Here is a 20,234-nt window from a genome sequence, read left to right as displayed (position 1 = left end):
AACCACCTACAAAATAGGTGTCGGTAAGCGCTCATACAGTAATTCTTTTTAATGGCCGCACGCTAATGGCAACATTAGTGTTTTAATAGATATAAACTATGCAATAAATGAGGAAAAGAATCCAAACAATATCTAACCATAAAAATACAAAAATTCTTTTTTTATATTTTTAACATTAGTTGACTATTTTCCGGCTGCAGTAAAAAAAAATGGCCTTAGTTCATAGGGAAAACGTGCATAAGGGAAATGGGACTTGATATATGGCCTGAGGTTTTTGCAACTACATTCAAAGCAGTTTACATATATTCAGGTACTTATTTTGTACCAGGGGCAATGGAGGGTTAAGTGACTTGCCCAGAGTCACAAGGAGTTGCAGTGGGAACTGAACTCAGTTCCGCAGGATCAAAGTCCACTGTACTAACCACTAGGCTACTCCTCCACTAAGGGTGCACTAAAGCCACTTTTTATCTTAGTTTAGTAAAAGGACCCCTTAATGGGCCAAATGCCATGTTCTCAAGAGACACTCAGTTTCTGCTCAGGCTTGTCTGATGGCCTCTGGTGAAACGAATGATTCAGTGATCAAAACTGACCCAGAAGAGTCTCTGTTGCTTATTTGTCTTCAGGATCTAGTCACATGATCAGTATTTGTTTGGCAGACACATACGGTTTCATGGAAGACTCCACAGCATCCTTATAATCCTCCAAGGGGATCTCTGAACAGAATGGAGCTGAAAGCTTCCCTGCACGAATCAAACTGCACAGATCCAGGAGCATCTGGTTCAATTCTTCCCTGTCTGCATGGAAATCACAGCACAAAAATTCTGATATTACCAATCCCGCTGAAAAGGAAAACTGCTTTTTCCTTATGGCACAACGTAAGAAAACAAATGAACAATGTAGCCAAGGTACATATTGTCTGTGTGGTAGACTTTATATCCTGAGTTGTATGTTCATCTACCCAGGATGGCAGACATTCAATACATGAGCAAACAGAAACCAGATTCAGTAAGAACTTGTACCCCCGTAGGCAGTGGTGTGCTGGTAAATGTTTAACAACAGGCTCTCTCTCTCCCTGGTCCACCTCTGCGCCCCCCTCCCCCCCCCCCCCCCCCCCCCCCCACACACACACACAAATTGCAGAGTTGGCTATAGCTAGGGCGAGAGCCTGGGGGGGGGGGGGGCAATGCATTACTCCAGGAAAACAAAAATAAATGATCCCAGGTTCCAATCTAATTCATTTTTAATGTGGGATAAAATGCCATAAGTAAATAAATATAAACTTTTAATGTTGAGCACCTGATTCTCAAAGTGAACATATTCCAAACACTATAATGAAAATAAAATCATTTTTTTCTACCTTTGTTGTCTGGTGACTGTTTTTCTGATCTTGCTGGCCCAGTATCTGATTCTGCTGTTATCTGTCCTCTTAACTCCGTTTCCAGGGCTTCCTTTCCATTTATTTCTTTACTTTCTGCCTTTCTTCTTCATTTCTTGCCTTACATCTGTAAGTAAAAGCTGGGTCCTCCGCAGACTTGACTGTCCAGTTGATCCAGCTTCTGCCTATTCATCCATGTGCAGTTTTTCTCCTCTCTTCCTTTTCCCTAATCTCATCTCCTTCCTCACTCTTCCCTCCCCTCCATCCATGTCCAGCATTTCTTCTCTCTCCGTTCCCTCTCCTCCATCCATGTCCAGCAACTCTCCTGTCCCCTGCCCTCCATCTACCCACCCATGTCCAGCAACTCTCCTGTCCCCTGCCCTCCATCCACCCATGTCCAGCAACCCTGCTCTCCCCCTGCCCTCCCCTCCATCTACCCATGTCCAGCAACTCTCTTCTCCCCTGCCCTCCATCCATATCAGCAATTCTCTCCCCTGCCCCCCTCTATCCATCTATATCCATTGATTCGCTTCTCTCCCCTGCCCCCCCTCCAGCCATCCATACCCATCGATTCTCTTCTCTCCCCTGCCCCCCCCAGCCACCCATACCCAATGATTCTCTTCTCTCCCCTGCCCCCTCCTCCAGTCACCCATACCCAGCGATTCTTTTCTCTCCCCTGCCCCCCCCCCCTCCAGCCACCCATACCCAGCAATTTTCCTCGCTCCCCTGATTATCTCCGTCGAAGCGGCCACGGTATTGAAAGCCCTGCCCATCTCTAGCCTTCCCTTCGAGTTTGTTCCCTCAGAGTCCCGCCCTCGCGGAAAGAGGAAATGACATCAGAAGGCGGGACTCTGAGGGAACGAACTCACGAAGGGAAGGCTAGAGACGGGCAGGGCTTTCAATGACGCGGCCGGAGGTAATAAAAAAAGATTTAACTCCCCCCCCCCCCCCCCCCCCCCCCCCCAGGGCGGCGCAGGCAAATCAGGGCAATGGTGGGAGGTGAGGTAAACGGGGTAAGCATGGCTTGTGGCGCCCTCCTGCCATGCTTACCTCGTTTACTGGAGCCGGCTCGCAAGATGTTAAAAATTTAACAACCGGCTCTTGTGAGCCGGCTCCAGCACATCACTGCCCGTAGGCAATCAACTTCTACTGCTAGGTGTTGGGAGATTAGCTTTAACAACATGGTTGGATAGGCCACTTCATCTTCTCCGTCGCTGACTTTAATACTATTCAATCCAGCCCCCTCCCACTACTGTACCGTTCTGTAAATATCCACCACCACTGCTCACACTCCCAAAAATTACCTCCTGCAACCACGGGTGCCAAACACAAATTCAAATTACTCATGCCTGGACCAGGGGCGTAGTCAGACCTCAACGGGAGTGGGAGGGCAGAGCCCATGGTGGTGGTGGTGGGGGGCACATTTTGGGCCGCCTCCCTGCTGCTGCTCTACCGCCACCACTTTGCCCGTTCCCCCCCCCCCGGAAGGTACCTTGGCTGGCATTTGTCCCACGCTGGTCTTACATTGCCTGGCGCCCTGTCCTGTTTTCAGCCCCGGAGCCAATTTGGGGGGGCCCAGGCCCCCTTAGCTACACCAGTGGCCTGGACACAGTGAAGGGACTCACTCAATATTGGTGGTACATGGCACCCCCGGAGCTGGTTCTTACGCCTGCAACTGCATCAACTTCCCTGCATCTGTACCAACACCGCCAACACACGCAGAAGGTGTTCTCTCCACAGAAGAACAACGAAGCAAAGAAAACAGTGGAAAACAAAAAAGTCCTCTCTCAAGTGGTGTCTTCTAAAACAAGGTCTTTATTGCAAACCAATTAAAACAACGACCCGACACGAATCGTGTTTCGGCCGTATAGGCCTGCGTCAGGGGTCTATAAATAAACATAAATACAAATCAATAGACGAACATTTAAATTACATGTGAAACATGCTAAAATCAAAACATATATATATATATAGCGAAAGACTTTTGAAATGAGGTTTAAATATACATGCATAGAGGAACATACCTATTCACTTCCAATCAAGGAAGAGAATATGTAGATAAAAATGCTGGTCAAATTTCTGCAAATTGAAATGCTCTGTGATAAAGAGATAACGAAAAACAATTTTCATATAATGTTATCAAATAAATATAAATAAAACACAGAACCATAGATCCATATTTTTTGAACATACAAATCATATTATTGAAACATTAAACTAAATGGGAATGTGAATCATAAGTGTTAATAAAACAGAAAATATTGGTATATATATACCTCTACATTTATAGCACCAAACTACAAAAAAACAAATAAATAATGCAGAAAACAGAGGAACAAAATATGTAGATGCGGACTGCGAATGAATAAAACCATTATATAGTGAGTATGAGAGAGACAAGTCACAGATCTATATATAAAACCAAAATATCAATAAAATGTGTGTTAATATTTTTGCATAACAAATATAAATTTGTAAATAAAAACACATGGAATGTGTTAAAATCATATAAAAAGATTATGTAATTATATGTATATAAAAAGAAAGAAAAAGAGAGAAAGGGGCATGGTGAAACCGGGCATGTAACTTCAAAAGCAATTTACCATAAACGTTGCCCAGCCTGCAGACCTGCATTAAAATAACAGGGCAAGGCAGAGCACATGCTGGTACAATGATAAATCACCAGACTATAAAGATATGAAAGTGAACAGTGTAAGCTCTGAAAAAATAAAAATAAAAAATCAGAAATCAAAAATGAGGTATAAATAAACTTCGCCAAGAGCGCTTATGGAGGCATAATTGAAAAAATAGAAAAAATTACGCCAATCCGATATAACCATAAAATGTATGAAATCGCCACTTGAAACTTAGGACTCAACTATGTTGAAGGCGCTGAGTGCTTCTACCTAAAAACTAAATCACAAACTGAAAATTATCACTTACCAATCAGGATACTGCTGCTTAAACTTCACTATCGAGCTAGCAATACACAAATGAAAAAACGAAAGCAAAACGGCGACACTACAACAGGATTTTAAAACTAAACAGCGGAAGTGACGTCACATTAGTCCCGTGTGAATGTATGAAATATATTTTTAATTATGCACAACTGAACAGATATCAAACGTATTATGAACTCAAAACTAAGAAATGGGCAAATGAAAAATCAAACGGCAAAACGATCTAAACAAAAAAAGAGGGGAAAAAAAGAACAGGAAATGACGTCGAACCGTTAACTTCAATAAATATTATGGAGTGCCATGTCCGAAAGTTCAATATGCATAATCAAATAAATAAAAGCCTTGGTATAAAAAATATATATATACACAAAAACATGTATGCCCAAATGCATTAATTGCACGCATTGATAAAAAAATGATTAGGCATATAAGCGCTGATTTCAAAGGCACAAACCACAACGTAATAACGCCTGTCTGCTTGAATGTAAGCAGCTGAACTGCACGCGATATCCATGCATACAAATTTGTCAAAAGAGATAAAACAATGTATGTAAAAAATGTACTCGTGAAAGTACAGAAAGTTATGTATATATATGAATGAACAAAGTGGCGATTTGAATAAATCTTGCACATCTAAACATAATCTTGTACCATCAATAAATGAATTTCACTCATTAAATAAGAAATTTTTAAATAAACATATTATGATTTGCCTAATATCTATGGCGGAGATGTTAAAACTTAGAAATATTAAAATCAAAATCACGTCTTATGCACTTGATATTCTACTATTTTTTAAAAAAAGGAGAGGCAGCATTTATCCGGCCGACGCTGAAAATTAAAAAATAAAAAATACAGATAAAAAATAATAATAAATGAAAAGTAGAGAACCACAGTTTCACCATACTAGACTCTAAAAAGGTTGATACAAAAAGGTATTAATAATAAAAAATGTGTCTGAAAATTAATACGCATATATTGATCTGTGTTGTCATCATATACATCTATCTTACAAAAATGAACTCAAATCCGTGTCTGTATTGAGACCGTTTGGTATAATTGTGTTTAGAGTATATATTGTTCTTTGTTCTTCTCTTAACAACTTAACATCAATATTTCCTCCCCGCCATGACATATATATCTTTTTATATACAAAAAACCTAAGCTCTTCTATGGTGTGATTCTTCTCAGCCCAGTGTGGGACCAATGGGGCACTTTGCACCTGCCTTGTCAAACAGCTTCTATGTTCTATTATTCTTGTTTTCACTGCCCTTTTGGTTTTCCCCACATATAATAAACCACATGGGCATATGATAATGTAAATTACCCCTACAGTATTACAATCTGAAAAATGTTTGAGAGGATAGTTTTTTTGATTGTTCTGACAATAAAATGATGTTAAAGTTAAGGAATGTTTACACACTGAACACCTACCACAGGGGATATGGCCGTTACCCACATCTATAGTGGAACTCGGACCTGGAAGGGTGGATGGTACCAAAAATTTTCAAATTTCGGTTGCGTGAATATGCTATCACTGGTACTAAATCGGTGAAGCACTCTTCTGTTTCTAAAATGTGCCAATGTTTTTTAATGATCTTCTTAATACCTCTAGAAAATTGTGAAAATTTCAATGTGCAAACCAAATCTGGGCTACGTTTATCTGTCTTCTCATATAGAAGATCTTGTCTGTCCTTCCCAATAGCCCTCCTTAGACTCTTCCTTACACATTCTTGGGGATAACCTCTATTGTTAAACCTATAGACCATGCTTTTTGATTTGTCCTGGAAGTCGTCAAAATCTGTACAAAGTCTCCGTAGCCTCAAGAATTGTGAATATGGTAAGTTTTCTTTTAATGACCGGTTATGAAAGCTAGTGAAATGTAAGTAATTGTTCTTATCTGTAGACTTCCTGTAAATTGTTGTTTTTAAGGAATAAGGGTTTTTTTTAATCATAATGTCTAAAAAAGAAATCTCATGATGGTGATAGTGCATCTGAAAGTGTAAGTTTGGATCTCTAGTGTTCAACCAATCGAAGAAGGTGAATAAACTTTCCATATCGCCCTTCCATAGAATGAAAATATCATCTATGTAACGTTTGTACAATCTTATTTCATTTTTATATTGATGTTCTTTCAAAAATTTTTGTTCAAACTCCGCAACATACAGGTTGGCAATATCAGGAGCCATGGCTGACCCCATGGCTGTTCCTTTTATTTGTTGGAAAAAACTCCCCTCAAAACCAAAATAGTTCTTTGTCAATGCAAGAGTGGCTAAAGTAATTATAAAATGATTGGGGACGCGTCTATCATTAGTTCTTCTTCCAAGAGTGTTTTCGATAACCAGTAAAGCCTCTAACTGTGGTATATTGGTATAGAGAGCCTCTATATCTAAAGTAACCATAATCAGGTCGTCAAGTACACCATCAAAGGTCTCCAAGGTAGTGATCATATGTGAAGAATCTCTAACATAGGATTCTATTAATGGAACGAAAGGTCTTAAAAAGTGGTCAACAAATTTGGAGAGAGGTTCTAAAACAGATCCATTACCTGATATGATAGGTCGGCCTGGAGGGTTGTCTAAACTTTTATGGATCTTGGGTAGTGTATAAATAGTTGGAACTGTCGGGTATTTAATGATAAGAAAATTTTTCTCTTTTGATGTTATATACCCTGCATCATAGGCAAAATTTACCAATCCTAATATCTCTTCCTGGAGAACAGGAGTTGGATCCTCTTCTAATTCGACATAGTATTGTCTGTCTAGAATCTGTCTTCTAACCTCCATTGTATAGTTTTCTCTGTTTTGTATGACTATTGCTCCTCCCTTGTCGGCTGGTTTCAAGACAATCTCATGATTTCGTGATAATGCTAACATGGCTGTGTGCTCATCTTTTGTGAGATTATAATGTGCCTTATATTTGTTTTTCTCTAAACGACCAATGTCTGATAAGACACATTTGTAAAAAGTAGACACGACCGGATCAGGAGGACCAGGTGGCATCCATTTTGATTTGTCCTTCACTACTGAGATATCTTTACCTATCGCTGCATTTCCAGAAAAAAATTTTTTTATTAAAAGTTTCCTATAAAACCGATACATATCTATAAATGTAGAGGTATATATATACCAATATTTTCTGTTTTATTAACACTTATGATTCACATTCCCATTTAGTTTAATGTTTCAATAATATGATTTGTATGTTCAAAAAATATGGATCTATGGTTCTGTGTTTTATTTATATTTATTTGATAACATTATATGAAAATTGTTTTTCGTTATCTCTTTATCACAGAGCATTTCAATTTGCAGAAATTTGACCAGCATTTTTATCTACATATTCTCTTCCTTGATTGGAAGTGAATAGGTATGTTCCTCTATGCATGTATATTTAAACCTCATTTCAAAAGTCTTTCGCTATATATATATATATGTTTTGATTTTAGCATGTTTCACATGTAATTTAAATGTTCGTCTATTGATTTGTATTTATGTTTCTCCGAGGACAAGCAGGCTGCTTGTTCTCACTGATGGGTGACGTCCACGGCAGCCCCTCCAATCGGAAACTTCACTAGCAAAGTCCTTTGCTAGCCCTCGCGCGCCCGCGCGCACCGCGCATGCGCGGCCGTCTTCCCGCCCGAAACCGGCTCGAGCCGGCCAGTCCAGTATGTAGTCTTCTTTTGTCCGCACTCGGTACGGTCGTGTTTTCGCCGTGTCGAGCCCCGGAAAGTCGACCTCGCGCGTCCAAATTATTTTTGAGCGTGTTTTTTTCCTTCGGGAAAGCTTTACTTTAGTCGGGAAGTGCTCCGAAAACCCTCCCCGGGTTTCGTGTCAATCCTTCCCGTACTTCCAGCTTTTTGCCCCGGTAAGTTTTCTTTCGTCGTCGGGGTAGGCCTCTTTTCGGCCTCGGTCGAGATTTTTTCTCCCTCTAAATTTTTGGTGCTTCAAATTTCGCCATTTCGGATTTTGATTTCGCCGGCGTGATTTTTCCGCCCATGACATCGAAGCCTTCCAGCGGCTTCAAGAAGTGCACCCAGTGCGCCCGGGTTATCTCGCTCACTGATCGACACTCGTCGTGTCTTCAGTGTCTGGGGGCCGAGCACCGCCCTCAGAACTGTAGTCTGTGTTCCCTGCTTCAAAGGCGGACTCAGGTAGCGAGACTAGCCCAGTGGAACGTGTTGTTCTCGGGCTCTTCGTCGGCATCGGCACCGGGATCTTCGAGTGCATCGACGTCGTCAGCGTCCAGACCATCTTCCTCGGCCGCCCTTGCATCGAGTGCATCGAGGTATCGGGCCTCTGCATCGGCGCCGAGAGATCGGATAGCTGCATCGACGTCGGTGGTACCGGGACCTCGTCTCCTGATGTCGTCGGACGGTGGTGCATCGAGTGGAGTGCAGGTGAGGGCTGTCCATTCCCCTGCTGGTGGCGGTGAGCCCTCGGGTGGGTCTCCTCCTACCCTGAGGGCTCCTGCGGTACAGCCCCCCCGAGATCGACCCTCTTCGGTCTCGGCCCCGAGGAAGCGACGGATGGATTCTACGTCCTCCTCGTCGGTGCCGGGGAGCTCCGGTGACATGCTTCGGAAGAAATCGAAGAAGCATCGACACCGGTCTCCTCCCCGTGTCGGCACCGAGAGCTCTGGGTCGCCGAGGGATTCGGCACCCAGCAGGCATCGGCACCGAGAGGACCGCTCACCCTCTGTTCAAGAGGTGTCGATGCGCTCCGCTCTGGACAGCCCGGAACAGCCTCCTCGCCCGGAACAGGTTCTGACGTCGACGCCTGCATCGACCTCTCAGCCTTTTTCTGCAGCCACTCTGAACGAGAGCCTCCGGGCCGTTCTCCCAGAGATTCTGGGAGAGCTGTTGCGCCCTTCCCCTCCGGTACCGGCGGTGCTTGCGCCTCCGGTACCGTCGAGCGTGGCGCCGGCTGGCCCATCGCCCAGGTTGAGGTCCCCGACGTCGGTACCGCGTGCAGTGCCGACCGCGGCCACCTCCCAGGAAGGCTCCCCGACTACGTCGGCGGAGGGAGCTTCGCCGATGCGGGCGAGGGAGTCTACCTCTCGACGCCCCCATCGTGGACGTGGTTCCACCGAGTCGAGCAGGGCGAGGTTACAGACACAGGTTCGGGAACTTGTGTCTGACACCGAGGGTGAGGCCTCGTGGGAGGAAGAGGAAGATCCCAGATATTTCTCTGACGAGGAGTCTGAGGGTCTTCCGTCTGATCCCACTCCCTCTCCTGAAAGGCAGCTTTCTCCTCCTGAGAGCCTGTCTTTCGCTTCCTTTGTCCGGGAGATGTCTACGGCCATCCCCTTCCCGGTGGTTGTGGAGGACGAGCCCAGGGCTGAAATGTTTGAGCTCCTGGACTATCCTTCTCCACCTAAGGAAGCGTCCACTGTTCCCTTGCACCATGTCCTAAAAAAGACATTGCTTGCGAACTGGACAAAACCCTTAACTAATCCCCACATTCCCAAGAAGATCGAGTCCCAGTACCGGATCCATGGGGACCCAGAGCTGATGCGCACTCAGTTGCCTCATGACTCTGGAGTTGTGGATTTGGCCCTAAAGAAGGCTAAGAGTTCTAGGGAACATGCTTCGGCGCCCCCGGGCAAGGACGCTAGAACCTTAGACTCCTTTGGGAGGAAGGCCTACCATTCCTCTATGCTCGTGTCCAAGATCCAGTCTTACCAGCTCTACACGAGCATACACATGCGGAACAATGTGCGGCAGTTGGCGGGCTTGGTTGATGCTCTTCCCCCCGAGCAAGCCAAGCCTTTCAGGAGGTGGTCAGGCAGCTGAAGGCGTGCAGAAAATTCCTGGCCAGAGGAGTTTATGACACTTTCGATGTTGCGTCCAGGGCCGCTGCTCAAGGTGTGGTGATGCGCAGGCTCTCATGGCTGCGTGCCGCCGACCTGGAGAATAGACTCCAGCAGCGGATTGCGGACTCGCCTTGCCGTGCGGATAACATTCTTGGCGAAAAAGTCGAACAGGTGGTAGAGTCTCTCCACCAGCGGGACACCGCATTCGACAAGTTCGCCCGCCGGCAGCCTTCAGCTTCTACCTCTACAGGTAGACGATTTTTCGGGGGAATGAAGACTGTTCCCTATACTTCTGGCAAGCGTAGGTACAATCCTCCTTCCCGACAGCCTGCGGCCCAGGCTAAGCCCCAGCGCGCTCGCTCTCGTCAGCAGCGTGCGCCTCAGCAAGGCCCCGCGGCTCCCCAGCAAAAGCAAGGGGCGAGCTTTTGACTGGCTCCAGCAGAGCATAGCCGACATCCAAGTGTCAGTGCCGGGCGACCTGCCAGTCGGAGGGAGGTTGAAAGCTTTTCACCAAAGGTGGCCTCTCATAACCTCCGATCAGTGGGTTCTCCAAATAGTCCGGCAAGGATACACCCTCAATTTGGCCTCAAACCCTCCAAATTGTCCACCGGGAGCTCAGTCCTACAGCTTCCAGCACAAGCAGGTACTTGCAGAGGAACTCTCCGCCCTTCTCAGCGCCAATGCGGTCGAGCCCGTGCCATCCGGGCAAGAAGGGCTGGGATTCTATTCCAGGTACTTCCTTGTGGAAAAGAAAACAGGGGGGATGCGTCCCATCCTAGACCTAAGGGCCCTGAACAAATATCTCGTAAAAGAAAAGTTCAGGATGCTTTCCCTGGGCACCCTTCTCCCCATGATTCAGCAAAACGATTGGCTATGCTCTCTGGACTTGAAGGATGCCTACACACACATCCCGATACTGCCAGCTCACAGACAGTATCTGCGATTTCAGCTGGGCACACGCCACTTCCAGTACTGTGTGCTACCCTTTGGGCTCGCCTCTGCGCCCAGGGTGTTCACAAAGTGCCTAGCTGTGGTAGCAGCGGCGCTTCGCAGGCTGGGGGTGCACGTGTTCCCATATCTCGACGATTGGCTGGTGAAGAACACATCCGAGGCAGGAGCCCTGCAGTCCATGCAGATGACTATTCGCCTCCTGGAGCTACTGGGGTTTGTGATAAATTACCCAAAGTCCCATCTTCTTCCAGTGCAGAAACTCGAATTCATCGGAGCCCTGCTGGATTCTCGGACGGCTCGCGCCTATCTCCCAGAGACGAGAGCCAACAACCTGTTGTCCCTCGTCTCACGGGTGCGAGCGTCCCAGCAGATCACAGCTCGGCAGATGTTGAGATTGCTGGGCCACATGGCCTCCACAGTTCATGTGACTCCCATGGCCCGCCTTCACATGAGATCTGCTCAATGGACCCTAGCTTCCCAGTGGTATCAGGCCGCTGGGGGTCTAGAGGACGTGATCCACCTGTCCACGAGTTTTCTCGAATCCCTGTTGTGGTGGACGATTTGCTCCAATTTGACTCTGGGACGTCCCTTCCAAATTCCTCAGCCACAAAAAGTGCTGACCACGGATGCGTCTCTCCTGGGATGGGGAGCTCATGTCGATGGGCTTCACACCCAAGGAAGGTGGTCCCTCCAAGAAAGCGATCTGCAGATCAATCTTCTGGAGTTGCGAGCGATCTGGAACGCTCTGAAGGCTTTCAGAGATCGGCTGTCCCACCAAATTATCCAAATTCAGACAGACAATCAGGTTGCCATGTACTATGTCAACAAGCAGGGGGGCACCGGATCTCGCCCCCTGTGTCAGGAAGCCGTCAGCATGTGGCTCTGGGCTCGCCGTCAAGGCATGGTGCTCCAAGCCACATATCTGGCAGGCGTAAACAACAGTCTGGCCGACAGGTTGAGCAGGATTATGCAACCTCACGAGTGGTCGCTCAATTCCCGTGTGGTACGACAGATCTTCCAGGTGTGGGGCACCCCCTTGGTAGATCTCTTCGCATCTCGAGTGAACCACAAAGTCCCTCAGTTCTGTTCCAGGCTTCAGGCCCACGGCAGACTGGCATCGGATGCCTTCCTCCTGGATTGGGGGGAGGGCCTGCTGTATGCTTATCCTCCCATACCTCTGGTGGGGAAGACTTTGTTGAAACTCAAGCAAGACCGAGGCACCATGATTCTGATTGCTCCTTTTTGGCCGCGTCAGATCTGGTTCCCTCTTCTTCTGGAGTTATCCTCCGAAGAACCGTGGAGATTGGAGTGTTTTCCGACCCTCATCACGCAGGACGAAGGGGCTCTTCTGCATCCCAACCTCCAGTCTCTGGCTCTCACGGCCTGGATGTTGAGGGCGTAGACTTTGCCTCTTTGGGTCTGACGGAGGGTGTCTCCCGCATCTTGCTTGCTTCCAGGAAAGACTCCACTAAGAGAAGTTACTTCTTTCATTGGAGGAGGTTTGCCGTCTGGTGTGACAGCAAGGCCCTAGACCCTCGCTCTTGTCCTACACAGACCCTGCTTGAATACCTTCTGCACTTGTCTGAGTCTGGTCTGAAGACCAACTCCGTAAGGGTTCACCTTAGTGCAATCAGTGCATACCATTACCAAGTGGAAGGTAAGCCGATCTCAGGACAGCCTTTAGTTGTTCGCTTCATGAGAGGTTTGCTTTTGTCAAAGCCCCCTGTCAAGCCTCCTACAGTGTCATGGGATCTCAATGTCGTTCTCACCCAGCTGATGAAACCTCCTTTTGAGCCACTGAATTCCTGCCATCCGAAGTACTTGACCTGGAAGGTCTTTTTCTTGGTGGCAGTTACTTCGGCTCGTAGAGTCAGTGAGCTTCAGGCCCTGGTAGCCCAGGCCCCTTACACCAAATTTCATCACAACAGAGTAGTCCTCCGCACTCACCCTAAGTTTCTGCCAAAGGTCGTGTCGGAGTTCCATCTGAACCAGTCAATTGTCTTGCCAACATTTTTTCCCCGTCCTCATTCCTGCCCTGCTGAACGTCAGCTGCACACTTTGGACTGCAAGAGAGCATTGGCCTTCTACCTGGAGCGGACACAGCCCACCAGACAGTCCGCCCAATTGTTTGTTTCTTTTGACCCCAATAGGAGGGGAGTGGCTGTAGGGAAACGCACCATATCCAATTGGCTAGCAGATTGCATTTCCTTCACTTACGCCCAGGCGGGGCTGGCTCTTGAGGGTCATGTCACGGCTCATAATGTTAGAGCCATGGCTGCGTCGGTAGCCCACTTGAAGTCAGCCTCCATTGAAGAAATTTGCAAAGCTGCGACGTGGTCATCTGTCCACACATTCACATCTCATTACTGCCTGCAGCAGGATACCCGACGCGACAGTCGGTTCGGGCAGTCAGTTCTTCAGAACCTGTTTGGGCTTTAGGATCCAACTCCACCCCCCGAGGGCCCTGTTTGTTCTGTTCCAGGCTACACTCTCAGTTAGTTGGTAAATTTTTTAGGTCAATCTCAGTTATGTCCTCGCCGTTGCGAGGCCCAATTGACCAATGTTGTTGTTTTGAGTGAGCCTGGGGGCTAGGGATACCCCATCAGTGAGAACAAGCAGCCTGCTTGTCCTCGGAGAAAGCGAATGCTACATACCTGTAGAAGGTATTCTCCGAGGACAGCAGGCTGATTGTTCTCACCGCCCGCCTCCCCTTTGGAGTTGTGTCTTCCCTTGAAGTGTATTGTCTTGCTACATACTGGACTGGCCGTCTCGAGCCGGTTTCGGGCGGGAAGACGGCCGCGCATGCGCGGTGCGCGCGAGGGCTAGCAAAGGACTTTGCTAGTGAAGTTTCCGATTGGAGGGGCTGCCGTGGACGTCACCCATCAGTGAGAACAATCAGCCTGCTGTCCTCGGAGAATACCTTCTACAGGTATGTAGCATTCGCTTTATTTATAGACCCCTGACGCAGGCCTATACGGCCGAAACACGATTCGTGTCGGGTCGTTGTTTTAATTGGTTTGCAATAAAGACCTTGTTTTAGAAGACACCACTTGAGAGAGGACTTTTTTGTTTTCCACTGTTTTCTTTGCTTCGTTTTTCTGTACCAACACCACCCTGCAAATTACCCCTCCCCTTACAACTATCCTCCAACAACCTTTTCCATGACCCCCAGCTACCCCTTACAAATACACAATCATAGAAGAGTTGGACAGAATTCCATGGGTCATGCTTGCCCCACTTGTTAAAGAAAGAATGGAACTGGATTGTAAACGGCAACGGCAGTTTCACCAAACTTACTGTCTTGTCAGGAATTTCTCTCCAAACAGTAATGTCATGTGAATGTATGAACAGAAGTCTGTGTTGTACTTTTGCAAATCTCTTCCATAGAAGCTGACCTCACACTGCCAAAGCTCTGATGTCATGAGTTTTAAAATGCACATTTGATTGTATAATATTTAGTTTGTGGGACCAGAACTGAGAAAAATATGCCATGAGAATGTGGAATGAGTAGAATTATTTGAAATCCCAGAAATTACTTCAAACATAATTATTTGAGGAGGGCGATAAGCAAAATAATAATACAAAGATCTACAATAGTACGGATGCAATGTGGAAAGGAAAGCTCTGTTTTTGTTGAGATAAAAGGGATGGAGGGATTTTTTTTTTTTTAAGACTAGGAGAAATGAAGAGTTTTACGGAAATTTCTGTATTATCTTCTGGGAATGATGGTTTTATGTCTCTATATTAAGGGCTGAAATTCTAATTGGTTTTATTAACGTTTGTTTTTAATTTTATGTAAACCATACCAGGCAAGCTTTTGCCTAGGGGAGCAGTATATAAGCAATAAATGAAACAAAATGATCACAATGTTTTTAAGGCAATTAAGTCTTGGCAACAAATTTAACAAGAACCAATTCCTGGGTGGGAGTGTGCATGGGAGACTAACTGACCCTTCTCCCCCAATTAAGGAAGTCGCTGGGGTGTGGAAGCCTGCTGTCTCCCCTCTGTCAACTGGGTGAGTGGAAGACTTAATCCCTGGGTGGCAGCGTGTGTGTGACTGTTCCTGAGCCCCCTCCCCCACTACCAGTGTGTTTTAACATTCTCATGTCTGGAAGCTGTTGAGGCATGGGAGCTTGCTCCCCCCCCCCACCCCCAGCAATATGACATCATCAAATGGTGCCTGGCATTCTGGCCCTTTTAACAGCATTGCAGCCAACTGGGCGAGTAGAAGACCTAATCCGGGGGAGGCAGCATCTGTGAGAGACTGTTCCAGAGCCCCCTCCCCCATCATCAGTGTGTTTTACACTCCTCACATCGAGAAGCTGATGGGGCCTGGGAGCTTGCTCCTCCCCCCCCCCCCCCCCCCCAAGCAATGTGATATCAATAACATGAAATTAATGAGAGCATAAGTGGAGGAGAGGCCTAGTGGTTAGGGTGGTGGACTTTGGTCCTGGGGAACTGAGTTCGATTCCCACTTCAGGCACAGGCAGCTCCTTGTGACTCTGGGCAAGTCACTTAATCCTCCATTGCCCCATGTCAGCTGCATTGAGCCTGCCATGAGTGGGAAAGCGCAGGGTAAAAATGTAACAAAAATAAAATAGATACTATTGGAGATTCTACATGGAATGTTGCTACTATTGGAGATTCTACATGGAATGTTCCTATTCCACATGTAGAAGCCTGCGCGGCCACATTGGTGATCTGCAAGGGCCGACTTCTACATGGAATGTTGCTAGTGGAATAGCAACATTCCATGTAGAATCTCAAATAGTAGCAACAGTGGAGGAGTGGCCTAGTGGTTAGGGTGGTGGACTTTGGTCCTGGGGAACTGAGGAACTGAGTTTGATTCCCACTTCAGGCACAGGCAGCTCCTTGTGACTCTGGGCAAGTCACTTAACCCTCCATTGCCCCATGTAAGCCGCATTGAGCCTGCCATGAGTGGGAAAGCGCAGGGTACAAATGTAACAAAAATAAAAATAAGCCAAAATAAATTTGACTAAATAAAATTATCAGTCCCAAATTTTAAAATAAACTACCCAGGGATGGGGGAGTGGCAAGATGGCGACCTGAAGCTTTCAGCTATTCCCCCATGTAATAAAATATATTATTTAACAACTCTTGCTCAAAAGGGAGTGGAACCTGTGAATGGTGGGAATTTGTCTCAATCAAAGGGAATTGGATCAGAGAATCAAGATCTGTCTGCGTTGCTGGAAGATTCATTGTCAGAAGTATCTATTCGAGGGACGCTTATTGCTTTGTTTGTATTTGAGCAGGACTTGAGCTCAGTAATGAGATTATACTTCAAGTTCGCTTCATTACCTTTTTGTGGTCAAAGAATATGGATTTTTCCCAGACGTGACTAAGGCTACGCAAGATAGAAGGAAACAATTTCTGGCATTAAGAGAGGAAACTAGGTGCATCCTTTTTGTTACCATATCCTTGCAAGTGTTTGATACGCTTCCTGGGCAATAAATATGTTTTCTTTGAACTGAATCAAGTGCGCACCTTTTTAGATATGAAGAAACTATCCAGTGGGACCGATGGGAACTAATGATTTAGCGATATTCATTCAGGGTTAAGCCATTTTCTTTTGTAAAATTTTCTTAATAGATAATTGATCTCCTTGTCTTATCCCACTCCCCCTCAATTTGTTGTCTAAGGAAGACTGAACTGAGTTACCTGATTGTTATAATTTTCTTTATATTACTTTCTCTAAATTTCATGACAAGTTTATTTTACTACTTGTAAAATTTAAATTGCTACAAATAAAAATTTAAAAAAAAAACCCAACAACCCTAAAATAAACTACCCAAAGAACGAGGGAACAGGATACTTTACTGTCCTTTAGGTCAGGTTAATGAAATTTGTTTTCCCTTATTATTAAATAATCAGCATTAAGTTGGGTAGTAAGAGGCCGGTTAGGTGATTTTTATTCTGGCTTTCTCACTCCTTCCATTTTTTTCTTGCTTTCTTGTTATTTTATATTGTTATAAGCCATTTTGAATGAACCTAGTTCACCAAAGTATAAAAATTGATGATGATGATTTAAAAAAAAAAAGCCCTTCCAGGGTCAAGCTTACCCAGGGATAAGACAACCTGCTGTCTAATTAAACGGTGCACTCAGCTATGGCAGTTCGGTTTTTTTTTGTTTTTTTTTGGGGGGGGGTCAAAAAGAAACAAAAAGCCAGCTGGACTGCATGAAGTTAAATACTCAAATATCTTTCTATTCTCAAAGAACAGCCGTTACAGGTAAGTAACTATTTTACCGGCAGCTGCAGTAGAAAAAAAGAGAACGTTACGTAGAAGTAGTAGAACAAATAGTACCTGAAATCTCTCTCATAGCTCACACTGGTCAGAACTGGAGGGAGGAGAACTTCTCCTTCAGCACATTAGAACTAGACAATCAGGAGGAGCAATGAAGTGTTGTTAACCACTATTACGGTAAAGGCTTGTGACTGTAACATTTGCAGTGATCTAATGAGTGAAACTGAAGAGGGGAAATTATTTCTTGCTTTACAGTATTCGGGGGGGGGGGGGGTTCTTCTAGTCTTGTCTCCTGGTACTGTTTAGTTGTTTACTATCCTTTTGTTTACTGCTACTCTGCTTTTTTCTTTCAATATTGTATATAATTTGAATGAAGTAACACCATTCTACCTGTGGTTCTTCTGTACCAATGCTGTGCTGCTTACCACACCCCCCCCAAGGTGGATGCTCAGTTTGTCTAATGCTAGGAGCAGCCCTGGCTTCTTGCCTGTTCACCTCTTGATCTGTTGCATATACAGCATCTGTTTGTCTCTGGTAAACCCAGAAATAAGCAAATGCAAGAGTCTATTGTGTTAGTGGACAGCAATGCTATCTGGTGATGCAAACACCAGCAACAGAATCCAAAACGCTACAGATGTACTTCAACAGGCTGAAGAAAGGGATAAAGTGTTTAAAAATCTCTTTAGGAATGGACAGCCTAAACAATATAAAGCTATTTCACTCACTCTGGTCATGGTCTTGTTTCCACTGGCTCATCCAGAAGCCCCGCACTTTAATATCCTTAAAGATTAATGAACTCTGAGGAGACAAGAACACCACAGATATGTCATGCATATTCTATACAAAACACGGGAACAGACTATGCACTTATTCAACTTTCACTGTGGATGTACATTGCTCTACATAAAACAACACTGCTTGCAGCTCTTCGGGGGGCCTCCCTAACACCTATCGCAGGTACTTTGTAAACAGAATGGAACAATTTATTTAATGTCAACCGCTGCCTGAGACTCCTCACTGCAAAATAAAGTTGCCTATCACTGCGCTACTTACTGTACTGTTTTCCCATGAAAACATGTTATCAAGAGCGTAGTTTCTTAGTTTTAGATACAGAAAAATAACTGCTACATACAACACATAAAGCTGTATAAAAACTCAAAAGTAATTCTCTATCAGCAGCACATAGCATCATAAGGGAAAGTTCACCCCAATATAAGCATTTCTTTACTGAAAAGGTCAGCATCGGGAACTTATAGCAAAGTACAGTGCAATACAGCAGGGGTTCTCAACCCAGTCCTTGGGGCACTCCCAGCCAAGTCTGGTTTTCAGGCTATCCACAAGGAATATGAATGAGACAGCTGTGCATATCAAGGATATGCATGAACCTTTTCCGGAGATGGGAAGGAGGTAGAATGAGAGGACATGAAAGGAGATTGAAGGGGGGCAGACTCAAAAAAATGTCAGGAAGTATTTTTTCACGGAGAGCGTAGTGGATGCTTGGAATGCCCTCCCCGTGGGAGGTGGTGGAGATGAAAACGGTAACGGAATTCAAACATGCGTGGGATAAACATAAAGGCATCCTGTTCAGAAGGAATGGATCCTCAGAAGCGTAGCCGAGATTGGGTGGCTGTATAGCGCTGTGTGAGTCTGGTAGCGCTTTGGAAATGTTCAGTAGTAGTAGTAGAGCCGGTGGGGGGAGGCGGGGCTGGTGGTTGGGAGGTGGGGCTAGTACTGGGCAGACTTATATGGTCTGTGCCCTGACAATGGCAGATACAAATCAAGGTAAGGTATACACAAAACGTAGCACATATGAGTTTATCTTGTTGGGCAGACTGGATGGACCATGCAGGTCTTTTTCTGCCGTCATCTACTATGTTACTATATCCTGAAAACTTGACTGGCGGGTGTGCCCTGAAGTTGAGAAGCACCGCAGAAGGGTTCCTCTGCACTGCATATGACGAGATTTTCCCGGTACATTTTTGTAATCTCTGCAAATGCACTTCTTACCCATCTACAGATGTAATCTTACAACTGCTACCTCAGAAGACTATTCTGTTGCTTTAATGCACACTCCCTAGAGTGGGGGGCTGTAATAACCTGTCAACAGGCAGAAAGCTCTTTGGTCTGTCATCTGCACTGTACTGATTTGATCTGGATATTTGCTATACTGCGTTTAAGCCACACTATAATCTTATCCTATACCTAAGATTGCAACTTCTTCAGACTAGTCCATGCTGGATGCAGCTTATTGGGGACTGGTTGTACAGTACTGACCCTAAAGAGATGTGTGGGGTCTATAAGTTTTAGGAGCCTCCAAGATCGCTCCAGATTGCTTTAGGACTCCGTTTTCTTTATGGAGTGACTAGTAAAAAAAGCCCCGTTTCTGATGCAAATGAAACGGGGACTAGCAATGTTTTCTTCTGTGTGCATGTGGGAGTGTGTGTGTCCCTGCCCTCTCTCCCCTCCCCCCTCTGAGTCCTTCACTGTTACAGAGCCAGCGATTTGATTTCGTGCTCTGCTGTTTTCCTTCACTGACTGTGTTACAGAGAGGGCGGGGCAGACACTCATAGGGAAACCGGATATCTCGCCCCCTTCACACTTCCGGCTGGAGGCTTCTTAGAACGTTGGTGTTGCCTTTTATATAGAGAGATAGTAAAAAAGCCCCGTTTCTGATGCAAATGAAACGGGGGCTAGCAATGTTTTCTTCTGTGTGCATGTGGGAGTGTGTGTGTCCTTGCCCTCTGGCCTCTCTCCCCTCCCCCCTCTGAGTCCTTCACTGTTACAGAGCCAGCGATTTGATTTCCTGCTCTGCTGTTTTCCTTCACTGACTGTGCTACAGAGAGGGCGGGGCAGACACTCATAGGGAAACC

General features: G+C 45.6%; 1 protein-coding gene across 2 annotated transcripts in view; it reads right to left on the bottom strand.

The window, feature by feature from the left end:
- Window positions 1–421: 421 nt before the first annotated feature.
- Window positions 422–20,234, bottom strand: part of LOC115480632 (enoyl-[acyl-carrier-protein] reductase, mitochondrial-like) — a 47,820-nt gene continuing 28,007 nt past the window's right edge. For both annotated transcript variants that reach the window (XM_030219451.1, XM_030219452.1), the window contains exons 9-10: window positions 18,090–18,162; window positions 422–794 (exon numbers count right to left, since the gene is read on the bottom strand). In XM_030219451.1, coding sequence (XP_030075311.1) covers window positions 631–794; window positions 18,090–18,162 — 237 coding nt within the window. In that variant the 3' untranslated portion in view covers window positions 422–630. The remainder of the gene's footprint in view (window positions 795–18,089; window positions 18,163–20,234) is intronic.

Source organism: Microcaecilia unicolor, chromosome 11 (genome assembly GCF_901765095.1).
Source record: "Microcaecilia unicolor chromosome 11, aMicUni1.1, whole genome shotgun sequence".
NCBI lineage: Eukaryota > Metazoa > Chordata > Amphibia > Gymnophiona > Siphonopidae > Microcaecilia > Microcaecilia unicolor.
Note: the sequence above shows the minus strand (reverse complement) of the source record. Positions and strands in the feature narration are given on the sequence as shown.